The sequence below is a fragment of the Tinamus guttatus genome, unplaced genomic scaffold (genome assembly GCF_059628265.1).
Source record: "Tinamus guttatus ecotype Peru unplaced genomic scaffold, ASM5962826v1 Tinamus_guttatus_pri_ptg000087l, whole genome shotgun sequence".
Lineage (NCBI taxonomy): Eukaryota > Metazoa > Chordata > Aves > Tinamiformes > Tinamidae > Tinamus > Tinamus guttatus.
In genome coordinates, this window is record NW_028288621.1 from 1182832 (window position 1) to 1208527 (window position 25696).

The following is a 25696-nucleotide window of genomic DNA, read 5'->3' on the forward strand; positions in this document are numbered from 1 at the left end:
TCATCTCAGGCTGCTTCGCTCTTGCTGATCAAACTGCGAGGGGCCCTGTAGGGCAAGGAGGTGGCACTGTGGAGCCCAGGCCCCCAGAGGAGGCTGAGAGCTGCTGAGGCTCAGAGCAAGGTGGCTGCAAGGGGGACACGTGCAGGGGCCGCAGGAAGGCTGGCCGAGGGACCAGCAGTGTGTGAGGAAGGGCTGCCCTGCTGCAGCCCTGACAAGCCAGAGACAGCAGCGCTGCGGCTGCCTGAGAGGAGGTGCCGAGCGCCTGGAGCCCTTGGAGAGGCCGGCCAGAGCTTTGGGCCTTGTGGTCCCGCTGGCACGGAGGGAGGGCTGGCGCCTCTCCAGGGCAGCGGGGAAGCCCCCGCCGCAGGGGCTCGGGCCAAAGGACCCGGCTCCCCCAGCAGCCCCAATGGGAGGGCGGTTCTGCATGGGCTCTTTGCGGTGGACACAACTTCAGCCTCCTGAAGCGCTCCCTGGGGCTGGAGGTGCGCGTCCACTGCCACCAGCGAGCCTGCCGAGGAAGAGAAGGGTCAGAAGGAGCTCGTGTGGCTTCTGCGGGGCAGGCAGCTTTGGGGGTGCAGGAGGCAGTGGCCCCTGGCCTGGATGGGAGGCCACTGGCCACCCACTGCTTCTCCTTGCCCTTTGTGGCCTGCCCAGAGCTCTTGTTTCCCATGGCCCCTGCTTGCTCCCAGCCCCACAAGGCAGCGCTTCCTACCTGATCTTCCTTGGTGCCCTCTGTTTCCACCAGGAAAACGCACTGCGCGCCGCCATGCCCAATGGCCGGGATCCTCCGGATGTGACGGGGATGGGGGCTGTTGCGCAGCTCAGGGAGCCTTTCTGGTGGCTTGGGGGTGCATTTCTCTGCCTCCAGGACATTTCGCGGCTCTCTCTCCCGGTGGAAGATGCGGGAGAAGGTGTCCGCACTGCAAGAGAGCAGAGAGAGCCATGAGGTTGTGCGCTGGGCAGCAGCGTCCTTGCTGAGAGCTGCCCCGGGCACCTGGCAGGGCCCCAGAGGCAGCCAGGCCCTGGGCGGCAGCAGCAGCCTGGGCTGGCATTGGCCTCCCGGCTGCCTGCTGAGCTTGCCCCAGCTGGGCGGGCAAGTGCCCCCCGACGCAGCGTGCGGCTGGCCCTGGAGCAGGGCTGTGCGAGAGCTGCCAGGGGCTTTTTGCCATCTGCGGAGAGGGTCAGTGTGGGGCAGGTGCACGTGGGCACGGGCAGCTCCCTTGGCAGGGCCCAGGACACTGCTCAAGGGCAGCTGGTGGCCAAGGGGTGGCCCAGGCAGCTCCTGGCTGCAGCTGCCCCTCCACAGAGGCTGAAGTGGCGGCTCAGTCCGGGGCGTCTGGGGCTCTGGGGGCTGGGAGGCTGCGCGAGGGCAGCGCCCTGTGCTGGGTGCGCAGCACGAGCAGCGCTCACCTGTCCTGGGGAGCCCCCAGCTTCCTCCTGCGCTGCCCACCCTGCTCCAGGCTCTGGTAGTCGGGCGCACGCAGCAGCGGAGGTGCCGGGCGCCGCTCAAGCGTGCGGGGCCCGTTCCTGGCGGGCTCGGGGAGCGCCTGGGACGCATCCCTGGCTCCGCTGCCCGCAGCACGGCCTGGCCTCCGCACGTGCGCCATGCTGCCGCCGTGGCCAGGAGGCGCAGACTGGCGGGCGCCGCGAGCCAGGGCGACAGCACAGCAGCCCCTCCGTTGTGACTGCAGCAGCTCCTCTGTGACTGGGAGCTCCTTGGCAATGGGGTGGGGTGGCAGTGGGGAGGGGGACGGGGGAGCCCCGAGCGCCCCTCTTGTGCCGTCCCCAGCAGGACTGGGCTCTGCTTGTGGCCCTTCAGGCTATGGGGGCTCTGCAGTGTGGAGGCCGTGGCCGCCTGTGCCAGCTGAAGGCCCTCTCTTGGGGCCCCAAAAGTTGCCCTGTGCCCTCGTGGCTGGGCAGGCTCCAGCCCCCACAGATGCAGCAGCAGCCACCACACGAGGCCTGGAGCTGGTTGTGCTGGGCTTGCCTCAGCCATTGCCACGGGGTAACTTTTGGGGTGCCCTCTGTTTCCACCAGGAAAAGGCACTGCGCGCCGCCCTGCCCAATTAATGCAATGTAGTTCCTTTTTCACCACTGAAGTTGCTAGTAATGAAGCAACCAAAAATCCCCTGCCTAAGATAGGATTTCAGTCCAGGAAGTCTTTCAGCTTCAGAAAAAAAAAAGAAAGAAAAAGGCCCAGTCTTGTACAGAACGTCAGAGCCGGGAGCAGTTCTCCGCGTTGCCATGGATTGTCGCTCTCTGCCTCCACATCCCAGCTATTCCCAGGAATGTGGAAGGCTTCAGGAACGGGCGGCTCCTGTAGCAGGGAGGCAGAGCTTGGGGCCGCAGCCCTGCACCCCGCGGCTCTCCCCATACAGGTCCTGGCGCCCGGACACACGATTGGGGACTCGGTCTGCCCAGGGGCTGCCCGGCCTCGGCGCCCATCACCCGAAACGTTGACCGGTGCCGCCTGGTGCTCCCCCACCACCCCCAGCTACACAAAATCCAGCTTCACGACACAGAACAGCATTTTGAATCAGCACAGGTTCAAGAGGTTTAAACTGTTTAAAGTTAATTTGTATTCTTTGTAGGAATATCCATAAAAGATCTCAAAGGTATCTGTGTCTGTACATATACAAGAACCTTCAAAAATTATTCACAGAACAAAAATAAATCTTCTTTAGAACAAAGCCAGGCAATGAAATGCAGAGATGGATCTCACAGACCACACAGTCCAGTGCTACTAGCATAAAAATACAGCTTGAAAAACAGGTTTGTTACTTTTTTAAGGTGTTCTTTGCTGAAACGTGTAATCCTCTTAAAAGATCATCTATGAAAAAATCATCCAGCTGGAGCGATTAAAAAGCCCAGCAACAGGAAAGATGCTCCCTAAACACAAAATTCGCCCCCATTAACAGGCAGATATCAAATCGGCCTCAGGTTCTGTTGTCTAAGTTTTGCTCTCTGGCATCAGCAAGGGCACAGCAGACACACCACTACCCCACATGACACATTCACATGCATCACACCCGTTGGGTCCCACTTCCCACAAGTGACTTGTGTTGACCGGGTGTTGTCTTGGCCTGGTGGCCAAGCGGGCTGACGCGGAGAGTCAGATGAGGTCAAATGCTACACAAGCGAGACGGGGCAAGCTCCATGGCAAGCGTGCCATTCCCTTGCCATTCCGAGCCATGGTTGAGCGTGCACAGCTGGGCTGCATGCACATGGCCACTGACCTATGCTGCTAAGAAGCACAGCTGCTCCAGAGCTGCCAGGCCCACGCTTGGAGCAGTGTCCACACAATGCCCCACTGCTCCTTCACCACTTGGGTTCTCCTCAAGTAGAAAAGTCCTGTGATTCTGACTTTTCAAAGCCTGCTCTCAGACAGTACGGTCTTTATTGTACAGAACTCTCAATTCTCTCCTAGGAGGCAGTAAGTCGTATGTGCAACACCATGGCCAGTACTGCCTTGGCATCTAGATCATAACGTTGGGACAGGAGGATAGGGAAGAATGATGGGTTCTAGGCACAGGGCACTCAGTTCCTGGAGATCCTGAGCTCCTTACGGGGGCATCAGTGATTTTCTGCTTCGCATCAATGATGGCTTGCATCTCAGCATGATCCTTTTTCAGCTCCTCTTCAACTGCCATGAGTCTGATGTGCAAAAACAGAGAATTAGGACAGTTTAAAACTATTCCTGGGTGTTTTGGCTACTCTGGGGCTGTTGCTTTGACTTCTCCGGTTGTCCTCTTTTCTGCAAGAAGTCTGCTGCATTCAAGAAAGGTTATCGATCCTTCTCACAGCCCCAGCTGGCTGAATTTATTATATTCAAAGTGGGCATTGCCAATAATCTAACTGTCCTGTAAAACCACCCCATGAGTACAGTTTTCAAACAAAGCAAATGGACCAGTTAGAGGTATAGCAGAGACTGGGGTTAGAAATTCCTAAATCTTTTTGTCTGCTCTCCTGACAATCTGAAGCAAGTCTCAACACTCGTATCTCAGTTTCCTCATCTCTAAGGCAGGAGTGGTGTCAGTCCAGGAATATCAAGCCCACACAACTGCTCTCTTTATTGTCAAGGATAAATGTGACAAGGGGGAGCTTCCTGCTCTCCATGTTCTGCAGACTTTGCAGCCAAGTCTCACCTGCTGATGATGCTCTTCATCTGGCTGTCTTTCTCCTCTTGCTGCCGCTGTAGCCTCTCCTCCCTGTCTACCAGCGTGGACTTGTACTCCATGAGCAGCCTCTGTATATTCTCCTCCTGCACGAGGAGGAGCAGCTTGTACTTCTCCAGCTGGTGGCTGGACACTTTCAGGCGCTTCTTCAGCTTCGCTATTTCCTGCTCGTACCGTGCAGGGACGGGAGCAGAGCAGGAAAGAGTCAGATGCAAAGCAGAAAGGAACCCATTGGATTATTATGTTCTGCTGCTGCTGAGAGAAAGCCACCGCTCGCTTTCATTAAAAATAAATTGATGGGAGCAAAGGAAATGACAAGCAGACAACTGTGGGCAACCCCAAAGGAGTACGGAGGCTCCCACTGAGCATTAGGTTATTCCCACACTGTGGAATGTCTTCCTGTAGCCCAGTTTAAGCCCTCAAATAGCTCTGACATGGCTCCTCAGTCCTGCCTGGTAACAACCCCACTTACTCCAGACCCAATGAGTTCCCAGACACAAGCTGCTAATGGTGCTCAGCTGTAAACAGATGTCCTGGGGTGACCAAACTTGTGAAAGGGACCCAAATAACTCGTTTCTCAGGACCTGAGGAACATGAAACCAATTGTTCCAGGCTGAAGGCAGGGCCCATCACTCACTACGTATAGTCTGCAAATTTACTTGGCTGAAGTTTGTTTTTTCCACCTACCACCTCTGGATAATCACTTGTGCAATAGTACAATGAATCTCAGCACATTCCACTTCAGGTTTGGTTCATTCACCTTTCCTAAATTGTTTCTGTTGCCACTTCTTGTCCACCAAATATTCTCCTCTTTTCATCCCGCCCTCTCAGAATACCAAACCTCTTATTTGGAAAAAACCCTTTATTTGGAAAAAAAGTCACATCTCACATTTACTTTGGGAAATAAATACACTTAAAAAAGTGCATCTCAGGAGATGATGGACGTTTCTGGCTAGCCCTGAAATACTCCACCATCTAGATGACAGACATTTGCCTTGGGTGAAGCTCAAGACAAAATCCGAACGCAGCTGCTATCAAGATTGAATTGCATTTGCAGAGACTTGTACCAGCACTTAGGGCATACCAAACTGCACTCAGCTGAGTTAATGATCATTTTTAATGTAGTTCACGATCACTAATACATATTGCAAGTGCAGAAAAATGGCAGCATATTGTAACTATAATCTTGTCATGAAAGACATCCAGTTGAGCACTGAGGTGGCGTGATTTATGATGCAGGTAAATGCCAAATATCAGCCTGTAATGTAGGAACTCTCAGATATGTCTGCGTGCACCCATTTGACATGGCACAGCCTGCACCTAGATTAATCTGTAGTGTGGGATATTGTTCTACAAAGAGTGTCCAGTGGGAAGACCAGTGTGTGACCCTGGCACAGCAGCACCTGGAAACCACTTTGGAAGCAGCTGAAGGGTGCTGGAAGCCAGAAAGGCTGTCGCGTGCTGAATAAACCCTACCTTCTCAGCAAGCTTGGCTTCATCATGGTTCTGCTCTACGTGCTCCTCCACTTCCTTGTACTGTCCACTATTGAGGACCCATGCAGCTGTCCTCTCCATTGGTGACATCGTGGCAGAGTCCACAGGTGTGTGAACCTGCAGCAGAGATGCCTGTAAGCGTTTGTCAAAGAAAATACGTATGAATCAGCACTGAAAGCACATTTATTCAGAGCAGAAAACATGGCCACCAAGCTATTAGTCTCAAAGCCTCCCCCAAACCCCTCTTCCAGAGATGCCTTATCCTCACTAGACTTTGGACACACAGCATTCATGCGAGTTCCTCAAAAACAAACAAAACCCAAAAAGAGACCTCTGAAAATCAAAAGTGAAGGAAATCTACGAAATCCTGAATTTCTTCTTTGCCTAGGTGAGCTCCTGTCTTTCTGGGGAAGTTCTTATTTGCAAACCCAGTTATCACCCACCCCCTGCTTAGCTTTGCAGCAAGGCTACTGCAATCCTAGGTTTCTCTCACACCACAAACAGAGCAAGGCGGCGTCACTCGCCGCCCGCAAGGAGCGGGAGGCCGGTTTCTTCGGAGGGTTGTGAGCCAGCGGGACAGCAGCCTTGGCCACCGGCTCCAGGGAGCACCGGCCCACGCGACTGCGACGGGATGCAGCGCTGCCTGGAAGCAGCAAAGAGCTGCAACGTCCTCGTTTCAGGGTCTCCCAGACTTAGATGTTTTATTGCAGCAAGCACGGCAATAAAGGCGGACACGAGGAGAAGGAACTGAGCAAAACCTGTTGGTTTCACGGAAAGTCTCCAGAGAGCCAGCAGAAGTGGAGGGCAAGGACTTTAGCTGCGAAAGGGTTATGAGCTATTCTGGTATAGGGGAAAAGAATAAAGAGAGAGGCTCTCTAGGAACGTGTATTAATCCCCCTCTATGCCCCCCTGGCAGAGGAACACAGTGACACTTCTGTTCCCACCTACCTCCCCAATGGGAGGCAAAGCTGACCTCTCCCAGTGAGCAAAGGGATTGCCTCTGCGCTCAGGAACAAGCGGGGCTTGCAGAGAACAGAGTCCAATAATTATAACGCCCACAAAGCTCGCCCGGGAAGAACATGCCAAGCTTCTGTTCTTATTGAAATTAAAAAAGAAGGAAAGAAAGAGTCTCCCAAAACACTGCGGCCGCTCGGGGTGTCTGCGGGGTAAGGGTGAGGGAGGAACAAACCGATCTCTGTGAGGGAAGCAGGAGCGAGTGCTCCAGCGAATCCAGAGAAAACAATAGACAGCAATTTACCCAGTGGTATTTTGTATTTATTCATGTCTCTTTTTAGGTGGCTCTGATTTTAAACGAGCACCATGGGACAAACACACTCTCACACCTCCGTTCTGCGGATCTGCTCCTGGCTGCTGCTGTTCTGGCAGGGCAGGGCGATGGGGACGGGCCTGTCGGGCGCTGCGCACCGCCGCGACAAGTCCTCGCTCTGCGTGCTGCGCTTGCTTAAGTCTTCCAGGCTGCTGTTGCTGGGCCCGCTGAGTTTGAAGTCTTCGCTGCTGCTTCGGCTCCAGGAGCTGGCAGTGCTCAAATTCTCCAGGCTGGAGTCCACCAAGGTCTTCGGCATGGGCACGGGAGGGTTGTTGAGGTGGTAAACCGGGCTCTGGAAGGAGAGGGGCTGGAGACTGCCCTGTCGGTTCAAAGCTGGGCGCAGAGGCCTTCTCAACAGGGGAGCGCTCTGGGGTGTGTTCTGTGTCTCCCACAGCTGCTTGATGGTGGCCACCTGGGCCACGGAGACATGGCTGCCCGCCAGGCACAGCAGTGCCTCGCTCACGAGCGCGCCGTGCTCGCCGTGGGCTGTGTGCAGGTCCTGCAGGTCCACGAGGGAGATGCTGCGGCCGTTGGGCAGGATGCTCTCCCTTTCGTCCTCATCTGAGTAACTCATGCTCTGGGTAGATGCCTCCTGAGCCAACAGCAAGGTCTTGCCTCTAAAATGTCCATCTACATTTTCCTGTGTTGGAGATTTCATCTTATGCGAGTCACTGTGGAGTAAAAAGGAATTTGGTTATTTTTTAACTGAGCCGCATCCCTACGAGATCTGTCCCAGAGAAGCCTCTCTACCTCATGTAACCCCTGCGCCAACTTCCTCGCTCTGAAAGACTCAAGGAACCAGATTTCCTTTTATGAGCTCTTAGTGTTTCAAGTTGCAACACACTCTTCCTTAATTACCACTTACCTCTGAGCATTAGGCTTGATTCAAGAAGTGCTTCACATTTATTTTTCACAGGTGCAATGCAAACCATTCCCACCAATTCCCCCATCTCTCACACTCTTCTCTTCTCAGCAAGACTTTGGAACATTTCAGGCCCCATTTAACCCTTCCCCAGCTCTATATTATTGCATATGTCTAAAAATTCAGCAGGAGCTATCTGAAAGCTCCTGTAAATCGAGGCAGCTTGGAGGGACGGCATTTGCAAAGGGAGCTACACCTGACGGTGCAGAAGCTTGGCACAGGCCACCCTGTGCAAGATCTCTGGTGTTTCTGCCACCTCCCAGCTTTTTGCTTCACATGAATCACTCCTACGGTGTGGGAAGGTTCAAGCAACAAGGCATTCACCACTGCCTGGGCGCTCTGAAGTGAATCCTCCTCATCCCCCATCTCCCCTCCAGCTCCAGCCATGACCAACCTGTCAGTGGGGTCCTCAAATATCTCCTGAAGCCCTGAGGAGAGACTGCCACTGATGCTGGGACTAGAACTGTGCTCAGGGAAATGTCTCAGCTGCTGTTGTATGGGCGTAGGGTTGGTCAGGGACTTGGTGATGTCCGCAAGAATGCGAGGCAGAGGTCCCAGCTTTGCCACAGTCACCTGTAGGAAGGAATTTTCACCCTAATTGGACAACAAGCACCGCGACACCCGCCAGGTTTTGGATCACGATGCCCAGAGGCGGAGGGGTGGAGGTGGAAGGAAGGAGGGTGGGTGGTTGTGTGCGGGTGTGCCCGGACCGGGAGGCAGTGTTACGGAGCAGCGTAATCACGGCGACGAGAGGGATGGAGGAGACCAACGGGGTGCAGCAGACATTGAGGAAAGAAAAGGAAATAGAAAAGAAATTAGGATTGATCCCCCAAAACAAAACAAAACAAACAAAAATCATGCTCAACAAAACCAAACTGTGGCCATTCCAATGCAAAACTATCAGGCAAAGCAAACTAAAGCCAGGCTGGGTGAGGCCAAAGTGAAAACTACAGTATCTACTCATTAAGGGGGGTTTAAAGGCTACAGATTCAGCTAGTGGGAGGGAACTTTCCAGGCAAAGCGAGTCATGTGGTAAAAGAAATGCATGCCAACAGACAAGGGATGCGGCATTCGAGGGTCATGAGAGACTTGAGAGGGTTGAGGGAGGTGGGGAAAGGAAGGTTTTCATTTCAGAAGCCTTTGGGCTTGGCATGTCACGCTGATGCCGTCTCCTGCAGCAAACGGTTATCAAAAACTAAGGCGCTCCTCCCTTGTTAAAAGCAACTGCATGAAAACACCAGTGACCCTCATTCCAACACTGCCATGGAAGGTGGGATTAAACGCTTGGCTTCAGGTTTACTCCTGCCCTAGCCTGGTGCTGGCCAGGCCGAGCACGGCACCAGCCCGAAGGGGAAGTTTCTCCTTTATTTTTGCCCTTTCTGGGTCAAGACTGGTTGTAGCAGCTACACGGTGCTGCTTGCTCTTGCGCCCAAAGCAGGAGACAAAAGCAGTACAGACTTAATGCTGAAGTAAAACTCTCTCAAAGACATTCCTCTTTTCAAAGATGTCCTTATTTTCCCCTTGAGCAAGGATCCGGTCACTCCAGAGAGAGGTCTCTTTACAGAAGCTTTCTTACAGAGCATCTCCTGCTCTATTAAGATCTGTGAGGTTACTTGTCTCCTCAGTTCCCACTCACTACCCACAGTAGAACAGCACTGCAGTGTAACTTTATCCCTTAGTTCTCTTTATAGCAATCCACTATGCCAGCTCCCAGGGGCCTGCTAGGATAGATCCATACATCTAACCTACCGAAAGGACAAAGCACATCTGCTTTAAAGCTTTACGTCTGGCTCCTTCCCCTTCCAGCTGCCCGAGACATTTAGGACGTTTTCATTTGGAGAGCAGTACCCATTTGCCCTGCAGAAACTGGGTTTCCCTTGACCTGATGGCCTGAGCAGCTGGAGGAAGGTGGCACAGTTTGTGGCACTGATGGATTTACCCCAACTTATGGAAATGGTGGAACTGGTCTTTTACATGCTCCCTTTGCCTGTTTTTCCGAGCTCCTTGAGCTGTCTTTATAGCAAAGATTTTATTGCCTGTGACACCAGGAGTGCAAACTCTGCGCATGTGTGACGGAAACAGATAAACAAGACCACAAACTGTTACCAGTCTAAGATTAACTGAGATTAATATACATTATCCTTCTGAGTCAAGGAAATTTAGATTTACTCTGATGCACAAAGCTCAGTGCCTTCTTTTAGATAATGTGCTGTGAGAAAACAAATATCCAACAAATCATTATCTTGGCAGACCCTTCTAGCAACAAAAATTATTAGCAACACATTGCAAGTCACCTCAGCTCTCCAGTTTCAAAAGACACGGAATACAGACAAGATAATGCAGCTTCAGAAGTGCAAATATGGAACAGTTTTAAGTACTTTCAGGAAAAAAAAATGCTGACATGGAGCTCAGCTTTTCTGACTCTTGTCAGCTTTACTTGTTAACAAGGTTTTAATGATTTGGGGTCTTGCAGCAAATGTAGCTGGGGAAGAACAACCCAGATTCTGCTCTTGTGCAGTTCAATGGCCCCAGTGCTCAGAGCTGCAGCCGAGCGTCTCCCGTGGGGAGGAAGGAGCGTGGCTCTGGCAAGGCCACCCCCTAAGCTAAAAGCTAATGTAAACATCACAGAAATGGACGAATCTCAGCGGGTTTGGCCCTGGTCTTCCAGGAGAGCAGTTCTGCCTGGCCAGAACACGACTTCAGCCCAAGCTGGGCAGGGGAGGGTCCAGTCAGGTGCCTCAACTTGCATCCAAAAGAGCCACCCCCCAGCATTTCCATTTCCCAGCCAAGCACTCGAGTGCTGCCCTCTCTGCCTGATTTGGGTGTCTGCACCAGCAGTGGGGCCCAGCCACCCCCAGCAGCCGCCCTGGGGCCTCCCGGAGCCGGCGGGGCCGCAGCGGGAGCGCGAGGGGACCATTGGGCAATGGCCCTATCACACATTCCTCTCCCCAGCCGCTGGGCACTCTCTCCCCAGTGCGGCTCCGGCTGCTCCCCTGATGTCTCCTCGTGTTTACGGTCGCTACGCTACAATCGCCGCGTTCGCCCTCCCAGGCCTCCGCTCCGCTTTACCTCATCAAGCTGGGAAACAACCTCACACAAGAGGGAATGCAGAACAGAGAGCTCTCTGCCCACGTCGATGTAGCCCTCAAACCCGGGTATGTTGGAGATGCTCTCTGGATTAGAAATCTCGAGGAGAAAACGCTTCATTACTCCCCACTCATGTTCCAGAAAGCCATTCATGAAGGCCATGTACTCTTCCTTGTTACCAAACCTGCAAGAAAGGGGAGGGAAAACTCAGTCAACAACCACCACAAAAAAGCACAAGAGTAAAATAACTGTCCGAAAACATTTCATGGTTATCTTTTGACTTGCCTTCCTGAAAAGGTGTCTGGAAGGGGAGAAAATGGGCAATTTAAGAGATTCCCTGCTTTCTCGACTTGGTTAAATACTAGTAACTTGCCACTCATACTGTCAACAAGGGGGTTGGTAACATCTCTTCCCTCCCACAGACTTGGTTTCTCTCCAGCACCTTCCCTGCACCCCTTTCCCTAACGGAGAAGTGCCCCGGGCCTATGTTCAGCTGGGAACCTGGGAGGTGGAAGGGGAAAAAAAACATGATTCTTGGCAGGAACGACACTTTTTTTTTTTAATAGCATAAAACAGGCACACACAGGCATGCTAAACCATTAACCTCTTCGTGCTTTTCTCTTGTGTCCCTCTACTGAATTCAGAGCAGCTCCAGTGTCTGCATTCAAATTGACTCTGCCTAACTCAGCTCTGGGCTGTTCCAAAGGGAATGGAGGAAGTTTCTTCCTTTCTAAAGTATGTTCCAATTTGCCCAAGAATCAGCAGTCTGCAAAAATGACCACTAGGCAGGGCTCTCCTTACTTGACCTGATTTGCACCCCTAGAAGCAGAGATTTCGAGGTCATCCCCACCACCTACTTAGCAAAATTGGCCAGATTCTGAATCACTTTAGCAATAAGCGTGAGGGTGCGGGATGTCCGGTCGTCAGGATACTCCTGCATGAGGTAGAAGAGGCTGGGGGACATGATAGCAGGACTCAGGAAGCGCAGGAAGAGTGAGGCGCTGATCAGGCGCTCGCTGATGTCCTCCTTGCCCCTGCTCAGGCACTGCTGCTTCCACGATGCAAACATCTCCTTCAGCTCCCGAGGGAACACGCTGAAAAACAGCAAGCAGAGACACAAAACTGTGTGGGCAATGACAGGCAGAAAGTCAAAATGGTGACCAATCGCTTGAAATAATTAACTGTGAGAAATCATCCTTGACTCATATTTTCACTCCACCTCTCTAGGCCAGGAAATGTCATTAGACATCTATTCTTAGACCACCATTTAATCTGGTGATTCTTAAGTACTGGTTAAATCATCTCTTGTTCAAACATGTGAAATGAAGCTGTTTTCAGACCCACCGATGTGCAGAATAAAAACCACCACGACCACGCTGGAACAGAGTGCTCCAGATATTTAAAACAAACTGGATCAAAACGAACTATATAACTCTATATTAACTATAACTGAAATTTGTACATTGCTTGTACAGCTCTTCCACTGCTTTGCATATACTTTGCCCTGAAGCAGAAAGGACATTTTTTTTCCAAGGACACTCAGTAGCAGAGATTAATAAAAATCTTTCGGCCAGTGTGATTTCCCACACTTTTTGGTTTTACCATTCTAAAGGGGCTGAGACAGAGTTGTCTATACATACCAAACCCACTTTTTATTCCGAGCTCCCGCTAAGCTGTCTTTTCCCTTAACTCCCTCCTTGTTCAGGCACAACTCACTGTCTGTCCCCTGTAGAAGACTTCAGCAGAAGCTCCCGCTGGAACCCCCTGGTTTAGGCAGCAAAGTCACCCATGATATTGCATCTCAGGTAATAAGGCAGTGAGAAAAGGAAACAAGGCAGTCTCAGAAGATAGACGGCTACTTCCTAGCGCAACTGCTGGCTTCACATCCTTAGAAGAGGAATTCACACCTTCCACTCAAAACAGCTGTGAGGGAGAAGGAGGAGAGAGCACCTCACCAGTAGGAATTGATGATCTTGCAGAAGGCCAGCTCGCAGCACTTTTTCAGGTTGCTCTGATGGTCTGCTAATTCACTGGGTGAGCACTTGCTGGGATCCACTTCGCAGTTTTCATCTGACTCATACTGAGCTTTGATGAACTCTCCTGGGCACAGGAAAGAGGAGGACAGACCACAGTCACTAGAGGAACAGCCTCCCTGATGCACCTTTCAATCCTGCTTGTGCCTTTCCGGAGCAACCTTGCTGCCTTGTGACACGGCCTCCAGACACCAGACCTTGGTGGCCTGGCTCCTCTGGCTCTCCCAGAGGAATGAGGCTTTGCTACTCGTCCTCAGGCCTTCCCCAGGAAATGCACTTGACAGTGATGTTTATTTTTATTATCTCTAAACTCGCCCTCCTTACATTTCAAATCTGGCTCAGAGATAAGACTAATACTCCAGTGTGAGATAAATCCTGCTTGTTTTCTCAGTTTCTTACAAGAACATCTCACAATACCTCTGTCGCCTGCATCTTCCAAAGCCCTTTGCGTTTCTGTAGTCCTTGGACACACATTTGAAAAAGGATGAGGTTTCTTTTGCTTAATATATTTAAATGCACCATTCACCTTTTTTTCTCTCTCCTTTTTTTTTTTTTAGACTTATGCTAAGAAATGTTTTTTAAACTGCTGCTGTTCACCAGACAAAACCTTCATTCATTTGTTTAATGATTCAGTGTCTTCCGAGTTCACCTCCTGCCATGACCTTGCCGGCTCCGAGCTAACACCCCAAGGCTTGTTCATGCAAAGGGGTTTTGTTTTTTGACCTCTGTTTTCTTAAAAGGCCTTAACCAACCATCCAGCAGTGTTCTTGCAAGCAGATCAGCTGCCACATTTTCTTAAACTGGTTTGCTTGGGTCCAAAATCGTCCTGCTGAGGGCATCTAGATCACTTACTTGCTAAACCATCAGCATCACTTCTGTGGGTGAGCTCTGTTTTAACTGTTGCTTCCTGGGTTATGTTTTTCCCTTAAATGTCTTTGAAAGACATTCTTTGTGGTCCACGAGGCTCTGTCTTAATCGTGTATTGAGACGCTCTCGCAGATAAAATAAACAGCTCACACCAACGTAATGTCACTAACTCTTTCAAAGAGCACGGCATCGGAGTGAACTGCCTAGCGACACTCAGCACGTGATGAAGAATGAGAGGGATATATTGTCACGAGCAGCCTTGCCCTGGGCACCAGACAGGCTGCATGACTGATGGCGTATCTCCATCTCCAACACTTGTGATTTACAGTCTTATCACTCAGCACCAGTGTTCCAGACCACGGGATAAAAGTCATTAATTTTCATTCCGGCTTCACCACTACAGCCGTGGTCCTTGGATGGGTCACCTCCCAGATCCCAGCACACAGAGTCCAGTCCAGTTCCTTGACTTATTGTTCTCTGCAACTGGATTAGCCCTTGCAATACCAAAAAAAAAAAAAAAAACAGGTTGGCACTTTCTTACCTAGTGCATCGTGAAGATACTTTTGCCCTACCAATTTTAGGTATTCCTCAACAGCTTTGGTAGCAAGTGTGTTCTCCCTGAAGATCAAGACATCGTGCTCCCCACAACGATCTATCTCAGACATCACCAAATCTGTCAAGAAGTCCTGAAGAAAAAAGTAACATGGGCAGAGGTTATTCTAACTGGACTCAGTCACGCTAGGCAGAAGCCAAGGAGGAAGGATAAACACAGGAGCAAGAGGATCACTTTTTATCCTCTACTATTGATTCATGTGGGTGCTAATGATGCCATGGGGAAAATGAGGGACGTCAAGCAAGACTTCAGAGCCCTAGGGATGGCCATCAAAGGTACAGGTGCCCAGGTGGTGTTCTCCTCCATTCTGCCGACGAGGGGAATGGACTCAAGGAGGAGAAGGTGAATATGGCAGCTAAACAACTGGCTGCGCCGCTGGACCTGGCAACAGGGTTTCGGCTTCTACGACCATGGGTCTCTGTTTGATGACCAACAGCTAGTGGGGAACGATGGTACTCATCTTAGCAAGAGGGGTGCACGTCTCTTTGCAAAAAGGCTGGCCAACCTGGTTAGGAGGGCTTTAAACTAGGCAAGAAGGGGGAAGGGGAGTGGCACACTGACGCGGCAAGCAGTACCGCACAGCCCAGGTCAAATGGCGTCCAGCGGGAGTATGGTAGTGGGGAAGTGAGGGTAGGAAATGATCACAGAGGGTCCTCTTTCACCCCTCTTGGGAAACCTGTGGCCTCTGTTGCTTCCCTGAAATGCCTGTATACCAATGCGCGAAGCATGGGGAATAAGCAGGATGAACTGGAGATCTGTGTGCGGTCCCAGCGTCATGATCTCATCGGAATCACAGAGACGTGGTGGGATAGCTCGCACGACTGGAGCGCTGCCATGGAAGGCTATGTGCTCTTTAGGAAGGACAGGCTGGGAAGGCGAGGTGGTGGAGTTGCTCTTTATGTGAGAGAGCAACTGGAATGCATGGAGCTCAACCTGGGAGTCGAGGATGAGCGAGTTGAGAGCTTGTGGGTAAGGATTAGAGGGCAGGCTAATGTGGGAGACACTGTGGTGGGTGTCTGCTACCGGCCACCTGACCAGGACGAGGAGGTTGATGAGGCCTTCTATAGGCAGCTGGATGTTGCCTCACGGTCACAGGCCCTGGTTCTCATGGGGGACTTCAACTACCCCGACATCAACTGGGAGGACAACACAGCCAGGCACAAACAGTCCTGGTGGTTCCTGCAGAGCGTCGACGATAACTTTTTGACGCAGGTTGTGGAGGAGCCGACGAGGAGAGGTGGGCTACTGGACCTCGTGCTATCAAATAGGGAGGGCCTAGTAGGAGATGTTAAGGTGGGGGGTAGCCTCGGCTGCAGTGACCATGAGTTGGTGGAGTTCAGGATTCAACGAGGAGGAGGCAGGGCTGTAAGTAGCCTTGCGACGATGGACTTCAGGAGGGCCAACTTTAGCCTCTTCAGAGACCTCCTCGGTAGAATCCCATGGGCTAGTGCTCTAGAAGGCAGGGGGGCCCAAGAGAGCTGGTTAGTTTTCAAGCGACACTTCCTCCACGTCCAGCAACAGTGCATCCCTGTGTGTAGGAAGGGAGGCAGAGGGGGCAGGCGACCTGCGTGGATGAGCCGGGAGCTTGTGGCAATGCTCAAGCAGAAGGCAGCGGTATACAGAATGTGGAAAAAAGGACAGGCCCCCTGGGAGAAATACAGGAACATAGTCAGGGAGTGCAGAGATGCGACAAGGAAAGCTAAGGCACGACTGGAAGGCAAGCTGGCAAGGGACGTTAAAAACAACAAAAAAAAAATTCTTCAAATACATTAACAGCAAAAGGAAGATCAGGGAGAACGTGGGTCCGCTGGAGGACGGGATGGGCACCTTGGTTACAAATAACACAGAAAAAGCAGAGTTGCTCAATGCCTTCTTTGCTTCGGTGTTTACCAAGGGCAGCCCTTTAGAGCCCCAGGCCCTAGAGGCAAGAGAAGAAGCGGGTGGAGAGGAAGACTTGCCCTGGGTAGAGGAAGATTGGGTCAGAGAGCACCTAAGGAACCTCGATACCCATAAATCCATGGGCCCTGATGGGATGCACCCCAGAGTGCTGCGGGAGCTGGCAGATGCCATAGCTAAGCCGCTCTCCATCATCTTTGAAAGATCCTGGAGAACGGGGGAGGTGCCGGAAGACTGGAAGAAGGCCAATGTCACGCCAGTCTTCAAAAAAGGCAAGAAGGAGGACCCAGGCAACTACAGGCCAGTCAGCCTCACCTCCGTCCCCGGAAAAGTGATGGAACGGCTCATACTGGCTGTTGTCTCCAGGCACATGGAGGACAAGAAGATGCTCAAGAGTAGTCAGCATGGATTCACCAAGGGAAAATCTTGCCTGACTAACCTGATAGCCTTCTATGATGAAATGACCGGCTGGATAGACGAGGGGAGAGCGGTGGATGTCGTCTATCTCGACTTCACCAAGGCTTTTGACACCGTCCCTCACAACATCCTCCTGAGCAAGCTCCGGAAGTGTGGGATAGATGAGTGGACAGTGAGATGGATTAGGAACTGGCTGGATGGCAGGGCCCAGAGAGTGGTGATCAGCGGTGCAGAGTCTAGTTGGAGGCCTGTGGCTAGTGGGGTCCCCCAGGGGTCAGTCCTTGGTCCAGTCCTGTTCAATTTATTCATCAATGACCTGGATGAAGGCACAGAGTGCTCCCTCAGCAAGTTTGCTGATGATACCAAACTGGGAGGAGTAGCCGATACCCCAGAGGGCTGCGCTGCCATCCAGAGGGACCTGGACAGACTGGACAACTGGGCGGTGAAAAACCTCATGCAATTCAACAAGGCCAAGTGCAAGGTCCTGCACCTGGGGAGGAATAACCCCAGACACCAGTACAGGCTGGGGACCGAGCTTGTGGAGAGCAGCTCTGCGGAGAAAGACCTGGGTGTCATGGTGGACGACAAGTTGACCATGAGGCAGCAGTGTGCCCTTGTGGCCAAAAAGGCCAATGGGATCCTGGGGTGCATTAAGAAGAGCGTCTCCAGCAGGTCGAGGGAGGTGATCCTGCCCCTCTACTCAGCCCTGGTGAGGCCGCATCTGGAGTACTGTGTCCAGTTCTGGGCTCCACAGTACAAGAGGGATGTGGAGCTGCTGGAGAGAGTCCAGCGCAGGGCTACAAGGATGATCAGGGGCCTGGAACATCTGCCCTATGAGGAGAGGCTGAGGGAGCTGGGCCTGTTCAGCCTGGAGAAGAGAAGGCTGAGAGGGGATCTAATCAGTGTATATAAATACCTCAAGGGAGGGAGTGCAGAGGACGGTCATGGTCTCTTTTCAGTGGTGGCCACTGATAGGACTAGAGGAAATGGCCGGAAACTGAAACATCAAAAATTCCATAGGAACTTAAGGAAAAATTTCTTAACAGTGAGGGTGACAGAGCACTGGAACAGGCTGCCCAGAGAGGTTGTAGAGTCTCCTTCTCTGGAGATCTTCAAAACCCGCTTGGATGCAGTCCTGTGCCACGTGCTCTAGGTGTCCCTGCATATGCAGGGGGGTTGGACTAGATGATCTCTAGAGGTCCCTTCCAACCCTAAGCATTCTATGATTCTATGATTCTATGATCACTGAAATAACTGTCTAGCATTGGACATGGGGTGCCAAGGACTGCTTTTCATGCTGAACACAGACAAACTATACATTTAAAAACCCAAGATGGAAGTTGGGAATCAATTCTTGCAGCTCAGCAAAATTTAATTAAGAAGAACAGCTTACAACAACTTAATTCACAAAATGAAAACAGCTCTGGACTTGGAAAAAAACGTTGGCATACTTGCTGTGGATCTACATGCATGGAAGTAACGATCGAGTTTCATCACTGTGAAAAACCACTTAATATAGGGCTTGGTCCTGTAGTAATATTTCTTTCCTCAAGTGATAAGTGCTTATGAGCCAAGGACACTCGGCACATCACAAGAAACACTCAGTACTTAATGAATCTCCAGGACAGGAGCTGTATTTTTGTCCAAGGTTTTTTACTTTTCAAAAGAAAAAAATACCCATGATCCTAAATTAGGACTAAATGATAACTGTGACTTGCTAGTGCTGCTCCAACCATTAGTGTCCTCCAAAGAGCGCTGCAGCGAGGCATCCTAGCCCTACTGATTATACAAAACTAATGTATCAGTACAAAATATTCAGAACAAACTAGTGCAAATATTCAGAACAAATTAGCTATTGCTTTCTGATGAAATTTGACAAAAATATTTTCACATGGTGCAGGCTGGGGCCATGCAGCTCTATCAGCACCACCACAGTGTGAGCTGCAAAGGTTCCTTGGTAGCTGTAGGCTGTGGCAGCCCAGGCTGCTCAACGTGTCTAGAAAAGAGACCTTCAAAAATACTGTGGCACTGCAAAGACAAACTGATCACATCAACGTGCCTACTCCTTGCAGCTAGCACTGCAGGAATCCAAGGGCTGCTTTCCAAAAGCATTTTAGTACCATCCTAGAGGAGTTATCCCAGCTAGCAACTTCCCTGGATTCGAGAAACAGCGTGGTGAGGAACAAGCTCTTACCGAGAGAGCCCCCCTTCAGATGGGGCACGTCAAGGCGGGCAGGGTACAGGTGCTCACCTCAAAGCAGAAGTCTTGTCCAAGGATGCTGCTGTGAAGTGGTTTGACAAAGACTTTTTCTTCTGCCCCAAGATCCAAGGTCTCCACCGCGCTGCCCGGGCTCAGTAAAGACGCATGGGAACGGGACTCTTTCAGCTTTGGCAATCCATGTGACCTGAAGAACAACAATGGGAAAAGGAAACGTTATTTTTCTGACCATTTCTAAGAGATGTGGCAACATCCCGCAGAAAGCTACGACTTGTTGGTGTTTCTTCAACTAGGGAAATATTTGCTAACAGCAAAAAGCACACTTACATCTCTAAATCTCTAAACCAACGCAGAATGGTAGCTGCTCTTGTTAGAGCAACAATACCCCCTGCAAGATACAATTTTTTTTCTTAAGATATAGAGTCTTTGACCTAAAATCAAACACAATAATTTCCGCTTTATGGCGCTCAAGTCATTTAGCTATACTGAAGTTTTGCAATTAATGCTTCCCCTTTTCTTCCTCCCCATGTCTCCACTACTCACTCTTAGCGCCCAGCCCAACACCTGCAGCTCTTCTCTCTTTTAGCTGACCAGCCCCTACGTCCCTTGGCTTGGGCAGGGTCACCTCCACAACACCGTTGTAGACTAGCGTGGGCTCCTCTTTGTCCCTATAAATACCCCTCCCTCCTCCATGCATTTTGGAACCAACTACCCAAGGCACTGAAAATTTTTCTGTATTCTCCCAGTTCGATTTTACGGTGACATTTGTGTGCAGTAGGAAGATCTGCTGTCAACAGCCCAGTAAACAGGTGATGGCATCTTTACCTTGGGCCCTTCTTCCCCAGGGCTGACACCGAGCTGATAAGCTACAATAAAGACACAATACTTTTAGGCCTAAACTAATGCTTTCACTTCCGAAAACAAACTACAGGTGAACTGGATTTTGCCGCAGCAGCATGCGAAAAACAACATGAGGACAGCCTCGATTTCCTTCTCAACCTCACAGGGCTTTGCTTTATAGAGCTACACAACAGTTGGCAGGGCTCCATGTTTGTCAGAGCAAGAAAAGGTAGATGTTATCAGTTACCCTGGCCCTGGAAGTCTGCACAGCATCATGGTGCCATCAAGCACTACCTGCTTAAAACGGGAAAGGGCTGATTCATGGGGCAGGATAGGGGTGTTCCTACTGCCCTGCAAGGAGAAACAAACAGGGGCAGGGAGAGCAGGAGATGGGGAGGAAATGGTCATTCCCTCCTATGAATTCCAAATAATTACACAGACTCAGCTACTTTATGCTACCTTCTTTTGCACCCAAACAATTGGAGCTGGCTTTGCTGTTGGAAAAACCTCCAAAGAGCAGCATAGTTCAAAACACAGATGAGATCTTGTTGGCCGCCTCTTCCCTCCAGCCCTTCTCCTTCCAGCATCCTAATCTCTTCTTCATCTTAAGAGCTTCATTCCCACATGACTTCAGAGTTGTTTTTCTTGCTATTGGATCCACCAATTGCATTTTGCAGGTGCTCTGAGATACACACTGACACTTTGGGGTGGTGGCAGGTGGTGGTGGGGAGAGAAGAAACTATTTTCAAGTTTATCTTTATGATGGAACTGAGTTTCCCTTGTGGTTTGATTGATGAAGCATCCTTAGAAAAGCAGTAGACTTAACTACAACCTTTCAGCACCCCTACATGCAGCTGCCTGCGTGGCCAACCAGCGGGAACAGAACTCCATGAAGCCTCAGGCTTTCCAACAGAAGGTACCTATGAGGTCGAGCAGTGCCTAGACACTTCCCTTCTCCAAGCAGGACTCATCAGTGCTCTTGACTCTCACGATCCTGCAGCACGAGGTTTCACCAACCCAGCAGTCAAGCCTGGCACAGGGCTCATGCTTTTGAGCCGTGCTGCTCATTCGCACAAAGGTTTCTCTCCAAGGAAAGCTCCTCTCGGCTTCTTCCTGCTTTGCTGCTCTCCAAGATGTTCCTTTTCCACGCTGTGTGCCCTCCGCTTGCTTCGGCGGACACACGGCCGAAAGGAGGAGGATCACGTGGACACTTGTCCTTATCCAGGGTTCTCTGCACCACTGGCTTCCCAAATCCCAGTGTCGGGCCCTGCCACCCTGTTCATTTGCCTCCTGGATCCTTGTTTTTAAATCCGTGCACAGGAGACTTGGAGGACAAAGGGAACAGAGCAGTGCCGGGCCGTGCCAGCCCCCGTGGATGGAGTTTTATGCTTCACACACAACTGGAGAAAACCCACGTGCCACTCAGGTCTAGCTGACAATTCATGCCCACGCTGGCAGGCAGTAGAGGAAGATCCATTTTTGAAGAGAGGAGAGGGCTTTGTTGTGGAGCAGATCATGCATCAAAGCAAAGTAATAGCGACTCATTGTAAATATGCTTATTGACCTTCCTAAAATAGTATCCTTTCCACTGGAAAAGGATGCTTCATCAGCCCACATTTACCAGGAGTGCCATGTTATGGAAACACTTATGTCCTTTACATTATTTATGGCAGAGATTTTTGCATCACAGAACTTGAAAGAAAGCTGGCGACAGAAGTCACTAAAAGCAAAAAGTACTTTACCACAGGGTAACCTTATTTAATATGGTTATGCTCACTGCACTGTTTCATACAGCCAAGTTGCAGCTTCCTGAAAATAGGGATTTATAACAAAATTCACTCCAAACGGACTGCATGACATTGCCACGACTAAAGGGACAGCATCAGCCACCACAGGTGAGCAGCAGCCGTCCCCTCCCCAGCTCCTCACGTCAACAAGACCTCCAACACCCACAGCCATCTCCACGATTTTATGGCACTGCCTTTCAGATGGAGAAGACAGAATCATCAATTGAAATGGCACAGCATGACAGGCTCAGCTAATGAATTCTGCTCAGCTAAGGGAGAAGCAAAAATGCACTAAACAGCAGAAGGGCAGAGAGCTCTTAAGTACAGGGCAACCTATTTTTCACTCTGTCTGATACTCCTGCTGAGCTACTGCGGAATAAAATGCACTCTAAGGTTTAATGAAGACAATTAAGAGACTTTACAAATAGTTAGGAAAAAGCAGCTTTTACCTGCCTCTTATATAATCCATTTCCAACCCAAAGTTCCAGCAAGAGACACAAGCAAGAATTTAGCAGAAGGAGCTCTTAGATGGAGAGAATTAAGCTCCTTATTGAGTTCTCTCATTTTCTGAGAAATAGATGCACTGTTCACTGTAGGACTCCACCCTGCAGCAGCTACACAACTACGGCCTTAGCCAGGTCCCTTCGCATGCCGGAGCGGCACCGCGTGTCCTCGGGGCTGGCCAGGGCTGCTCACTCCGACCTGCCTGCACCAGCAGCCCCGGGGCAACTGCGTGCAGGCAAAGGGCACTAAAACCACCCGATCCAGTGGTTTTCTATCATGAAATCTAAGGCCCAGTGTTTACTTGCAGGGATGCTGAAGATGAAAAAGGTATTTGACTGCAGATGCTTAACCTGACCTTTTTTGTCAACTGTTAAGAGTAGTTAAAGGTTTCAGCCTTGTGTTGGTGCTGCATTGCATATCCTAACATATCAGTCAGTTCCAAACACACCCATCTGACAGTTGGCAATAAAATCCTTCCCTCACTTACCTCTCTGGGCTTGTGCTCAGCAATACTCATGCTGTAGGTGCACTCTGTGGGTGACATCACCTGGGAGATGCTCTGACCCTTACCTGTCATTGGCGTTGTGCAGAGTAGGGAGACGGAAACTCGTGTTCCTGTTCAGTTTTGACTGGCTCTTTGTCCTCTTCATGGAGCCCTTCAGACGTTTACTGAAGAGGCCCTAAAATGAGAAGTCACAGCAGTGAAGCAGGGAACCTCTTGCGCCGGGAACAAATCAATCAGGGCCGTGTCACTGCATCCACACTCAGTGATTCCCACCAACCGCTGTGAGGGATCTGCTGTATTGGGATTCCCAGAACAGAAAGAGGGGCAGGACAGGATCGTTGATGACCGTTCCCCTGCGTGACAGCTTTGAATCGCAACAAGCGGCACTGCTCATGTTACAGGTGAACTTCAGTGAACTCCAATTACTACTCAAAAGACTCAAAAATTAAACAAACAAGCCCCCTCCGCTATTAGCGAGCAGTAGTCTTCGGTACTCACGATTTGACCCTATGCTCCCCTTCACACACCATGTTTTTAGTTCTTGGATTAAGATTAGAAGATGCCTTGTGTCCATTGCATCCAAGCTCTCTTTTTGGACTGGGATACAACAAGCCTTAACCAAAAAACAGGCAGTTTCAAAACTCTCACTATCCACACTTGAAAAATCTCTGAAGATTTCAGTATTAGTGACTTCAGATACTTGTCCAGGTGCTGTTTTGAAGCAACACTCAATCTTAAATCTAGCCAGGACCTAAACATATTACATGTCCAGCTAACCTGCCTTCTAAACAACTGCTGCTGGGCTGCTGGTACCACCGCCTGCACCTCCTCCTCCGAGCCTGCGCTCCGCAGGGCCACAAGGACAGGGAGCCACGTGTTCCCCTGGCAGCGCCGCTGCAGCTCCAGCTGCTGACGGGCAGCGCCAGGCACCTCCGCGCGCGGGGAAGTCACGGCTGTTTCCAGCAGGCATCGCTCCACCCTGCGCCACAGCCCCGCGCGGGGCTTGGAAGACAACACACATTTTAAACCATATTGCATCAGATTCTTCCAGGGCTTGCAGGCACACGTGTGCACGTTCCTCAGCGTGATCCGAGCAAACAGAGAGCTCCTTAATCCAATAGGATTCAGCAGCATTTGAGAGGTGGAATCAGCTCTCCCCCTCTGCAGAGCAGCTGCACGGAGCCGCCGTGGGTGCCCCTTCCTTTACCCCCTTCATTAAGAACATTACAGGCTCAGCAAAAATAACATGCTATTACCAACCTAGAGGAACTATTCTCCTAGCCAAAAATTGAATATAGAATGCAAACCCTGGCAGCAACTTCAGAAGTATTTATATAGGTTGCTGCCCATGTTAATGCTGATGTGTCACTATTTGCAGCCTTAGATCCATCCAGGAGAAAAAAACAAACTACAGATCTACCAGAAATATTACCGGTAATGTATAGCACCAGGTACCAAAACCACCTGAAAAAATGGAAATACTCCTTCCTCCTCAGAGCCTGTTTATACATTATGGTATTTCAACCTCCATCTCCAGTTCGATGGGAAAATTTGCTCCCCTGCAGGAAAGCGGGACTCACCGGCACTTTGAAAGGAGACGTGGTCGCCGCATCCATGGAGTTGGTCTTCTCCGACGTGCTGGTCCCCGAGATGCTCTGTCTGCAAGGAGACCTCTCTGCCGGGACCTCTGAGAGAGAAGAGGAGGGAGGTGAGTGGGCGCAGGAGGGCTCTGCGCCGCACCGCGCGGGCGCCCCGACACAGTTTTGAGTGCATTAAAACACTGCCCAATTCCTCCATCTCTGATTTACTCACTAAATTACAACGACATTTCCACCTGCAGCCTCAAGGTTATGAATCCCACTTGCTCATGGGCGGTAAGCAGTTAAAATAAAAAAACGCTGGTGCAGATCAATACCTGGTGGTATTTATGATTCAATTGCTGTTTGTTCGCTACTATTCCAAAAACTTTATATTATTACGAGCTTTCTTCAGGGATGGCGTTACCCGCGATGCCCTGGCACGTGGGGTTTGGATGGCGCCGGAGCCAGGACACGCAGCCCCCGCGGGCGCCGCAGGACAAGATGGAGCATCGCGGCGGGTAAGCAAGCCGGCCCTGCAGCGCGGCGCTGCGGCTCCAGGCTGCCTGTTAATTAGGGAAATAATGAGCAAAAGAAACCACAAGTCTTCAAGTCTTATGAGTATTTTACCTAGCAGATGCTGAGCGTGCCAGCAGTTTTTGAGCTTTCTTACAAGCTTTGAGAATGAACGCTAAGGAGCTGGGGGCAACTGCAGTATTAGGCCTGGAGTTGAAACCAGTCTGGGGCAGCGTGACAGATTTGGGCTGAAGAGCCCCCGTGGTGCCCCGCAGCAGCTCACCCCCATAACGGTGCTGTGGGGCTGCCCGCTGCGGGGACGCTGCTGAGCCCGGGGAGCCGCTGCCCGCACAGGGGTACCCGAGCCCCGCTCCCCCACCGCGGGCGCGCAGGACGCAGCGCGAGCAGCACCTCTGGATGCAGAGCTGGCATAAAGCTCTGGTCGCACCCTCCTGCGCCGCGAGACACGGCCCCGGCGCAGGGGACGCAGCGTGAACGGCAAGCAGCAGCACACGATGCAGCGCTGCAGGGAAGCTCCCATCGCGCCCTCGGCGTCGCGCTCCTCAGCGCAGCGGGCGGGAGCATGAAGACAAGCGCCCGGTTGCGCTGGGAACCCGCGGGACACGCAGGTGCGCGGCGCTGCGGACTGGCGGCACCTTGTGACATCACGACAACAACGGTTCCGAGCTGCACAAAACGCAGCGCCATTCCCCGGTTCCCAGGGTTCCAAACAACAGGCTGAAACTACAGCTCCTCAAAGGCAGCCCTAGGGCCCGCAACAGCGCTCAGCGGCTTCGCTCCCCTCCCATCACCATCCTCTGCCCCGACCACTCATCTTTGCTCCTGAACATTCAACTTATGTTTTTCGCTCACAGTTAAATTCCCATTTGGCCCACAACACACTTGGGAATCTCAGAA

General features: G+C 51.2%; 1 protein-coding gene across 1 annotated transcript; it reads right to left on the reverse strand.

Annotated features, from left to right (window-relative positions):
* LOC148595546 (ras GTPase-activating protein nGAP-like) lies at positions 1-25319 on the reverse strand. Its single transcript, XM_088520386.1, has 18 exons — positions 25227-25319; positions 24690-24828; positions 24266-24372; positions 22751-22860; positions 19054-19236; positions 18952-18985; positions 14447-14591; positions 12961-13105; positions 11863-12099; positions 10988-11189; positions 8313-8512; positions 7013-7667; positions 5653-5801; positions 4146-4349; positions 3567-3654; positions 2244-2317; positions 713-920; positions 1-45 (listed from the first exon to the last, which is right to left on the reverse strand). Exons 1-18 carry the CDS (start codon positions 25317-25319, stop codon positions 1-3), a joined length of 3018 nt encoding a protein of 1005 aa, XP_088376512.1.
* Positions 25320-25696: the final 377 nt, after the last annotated feature.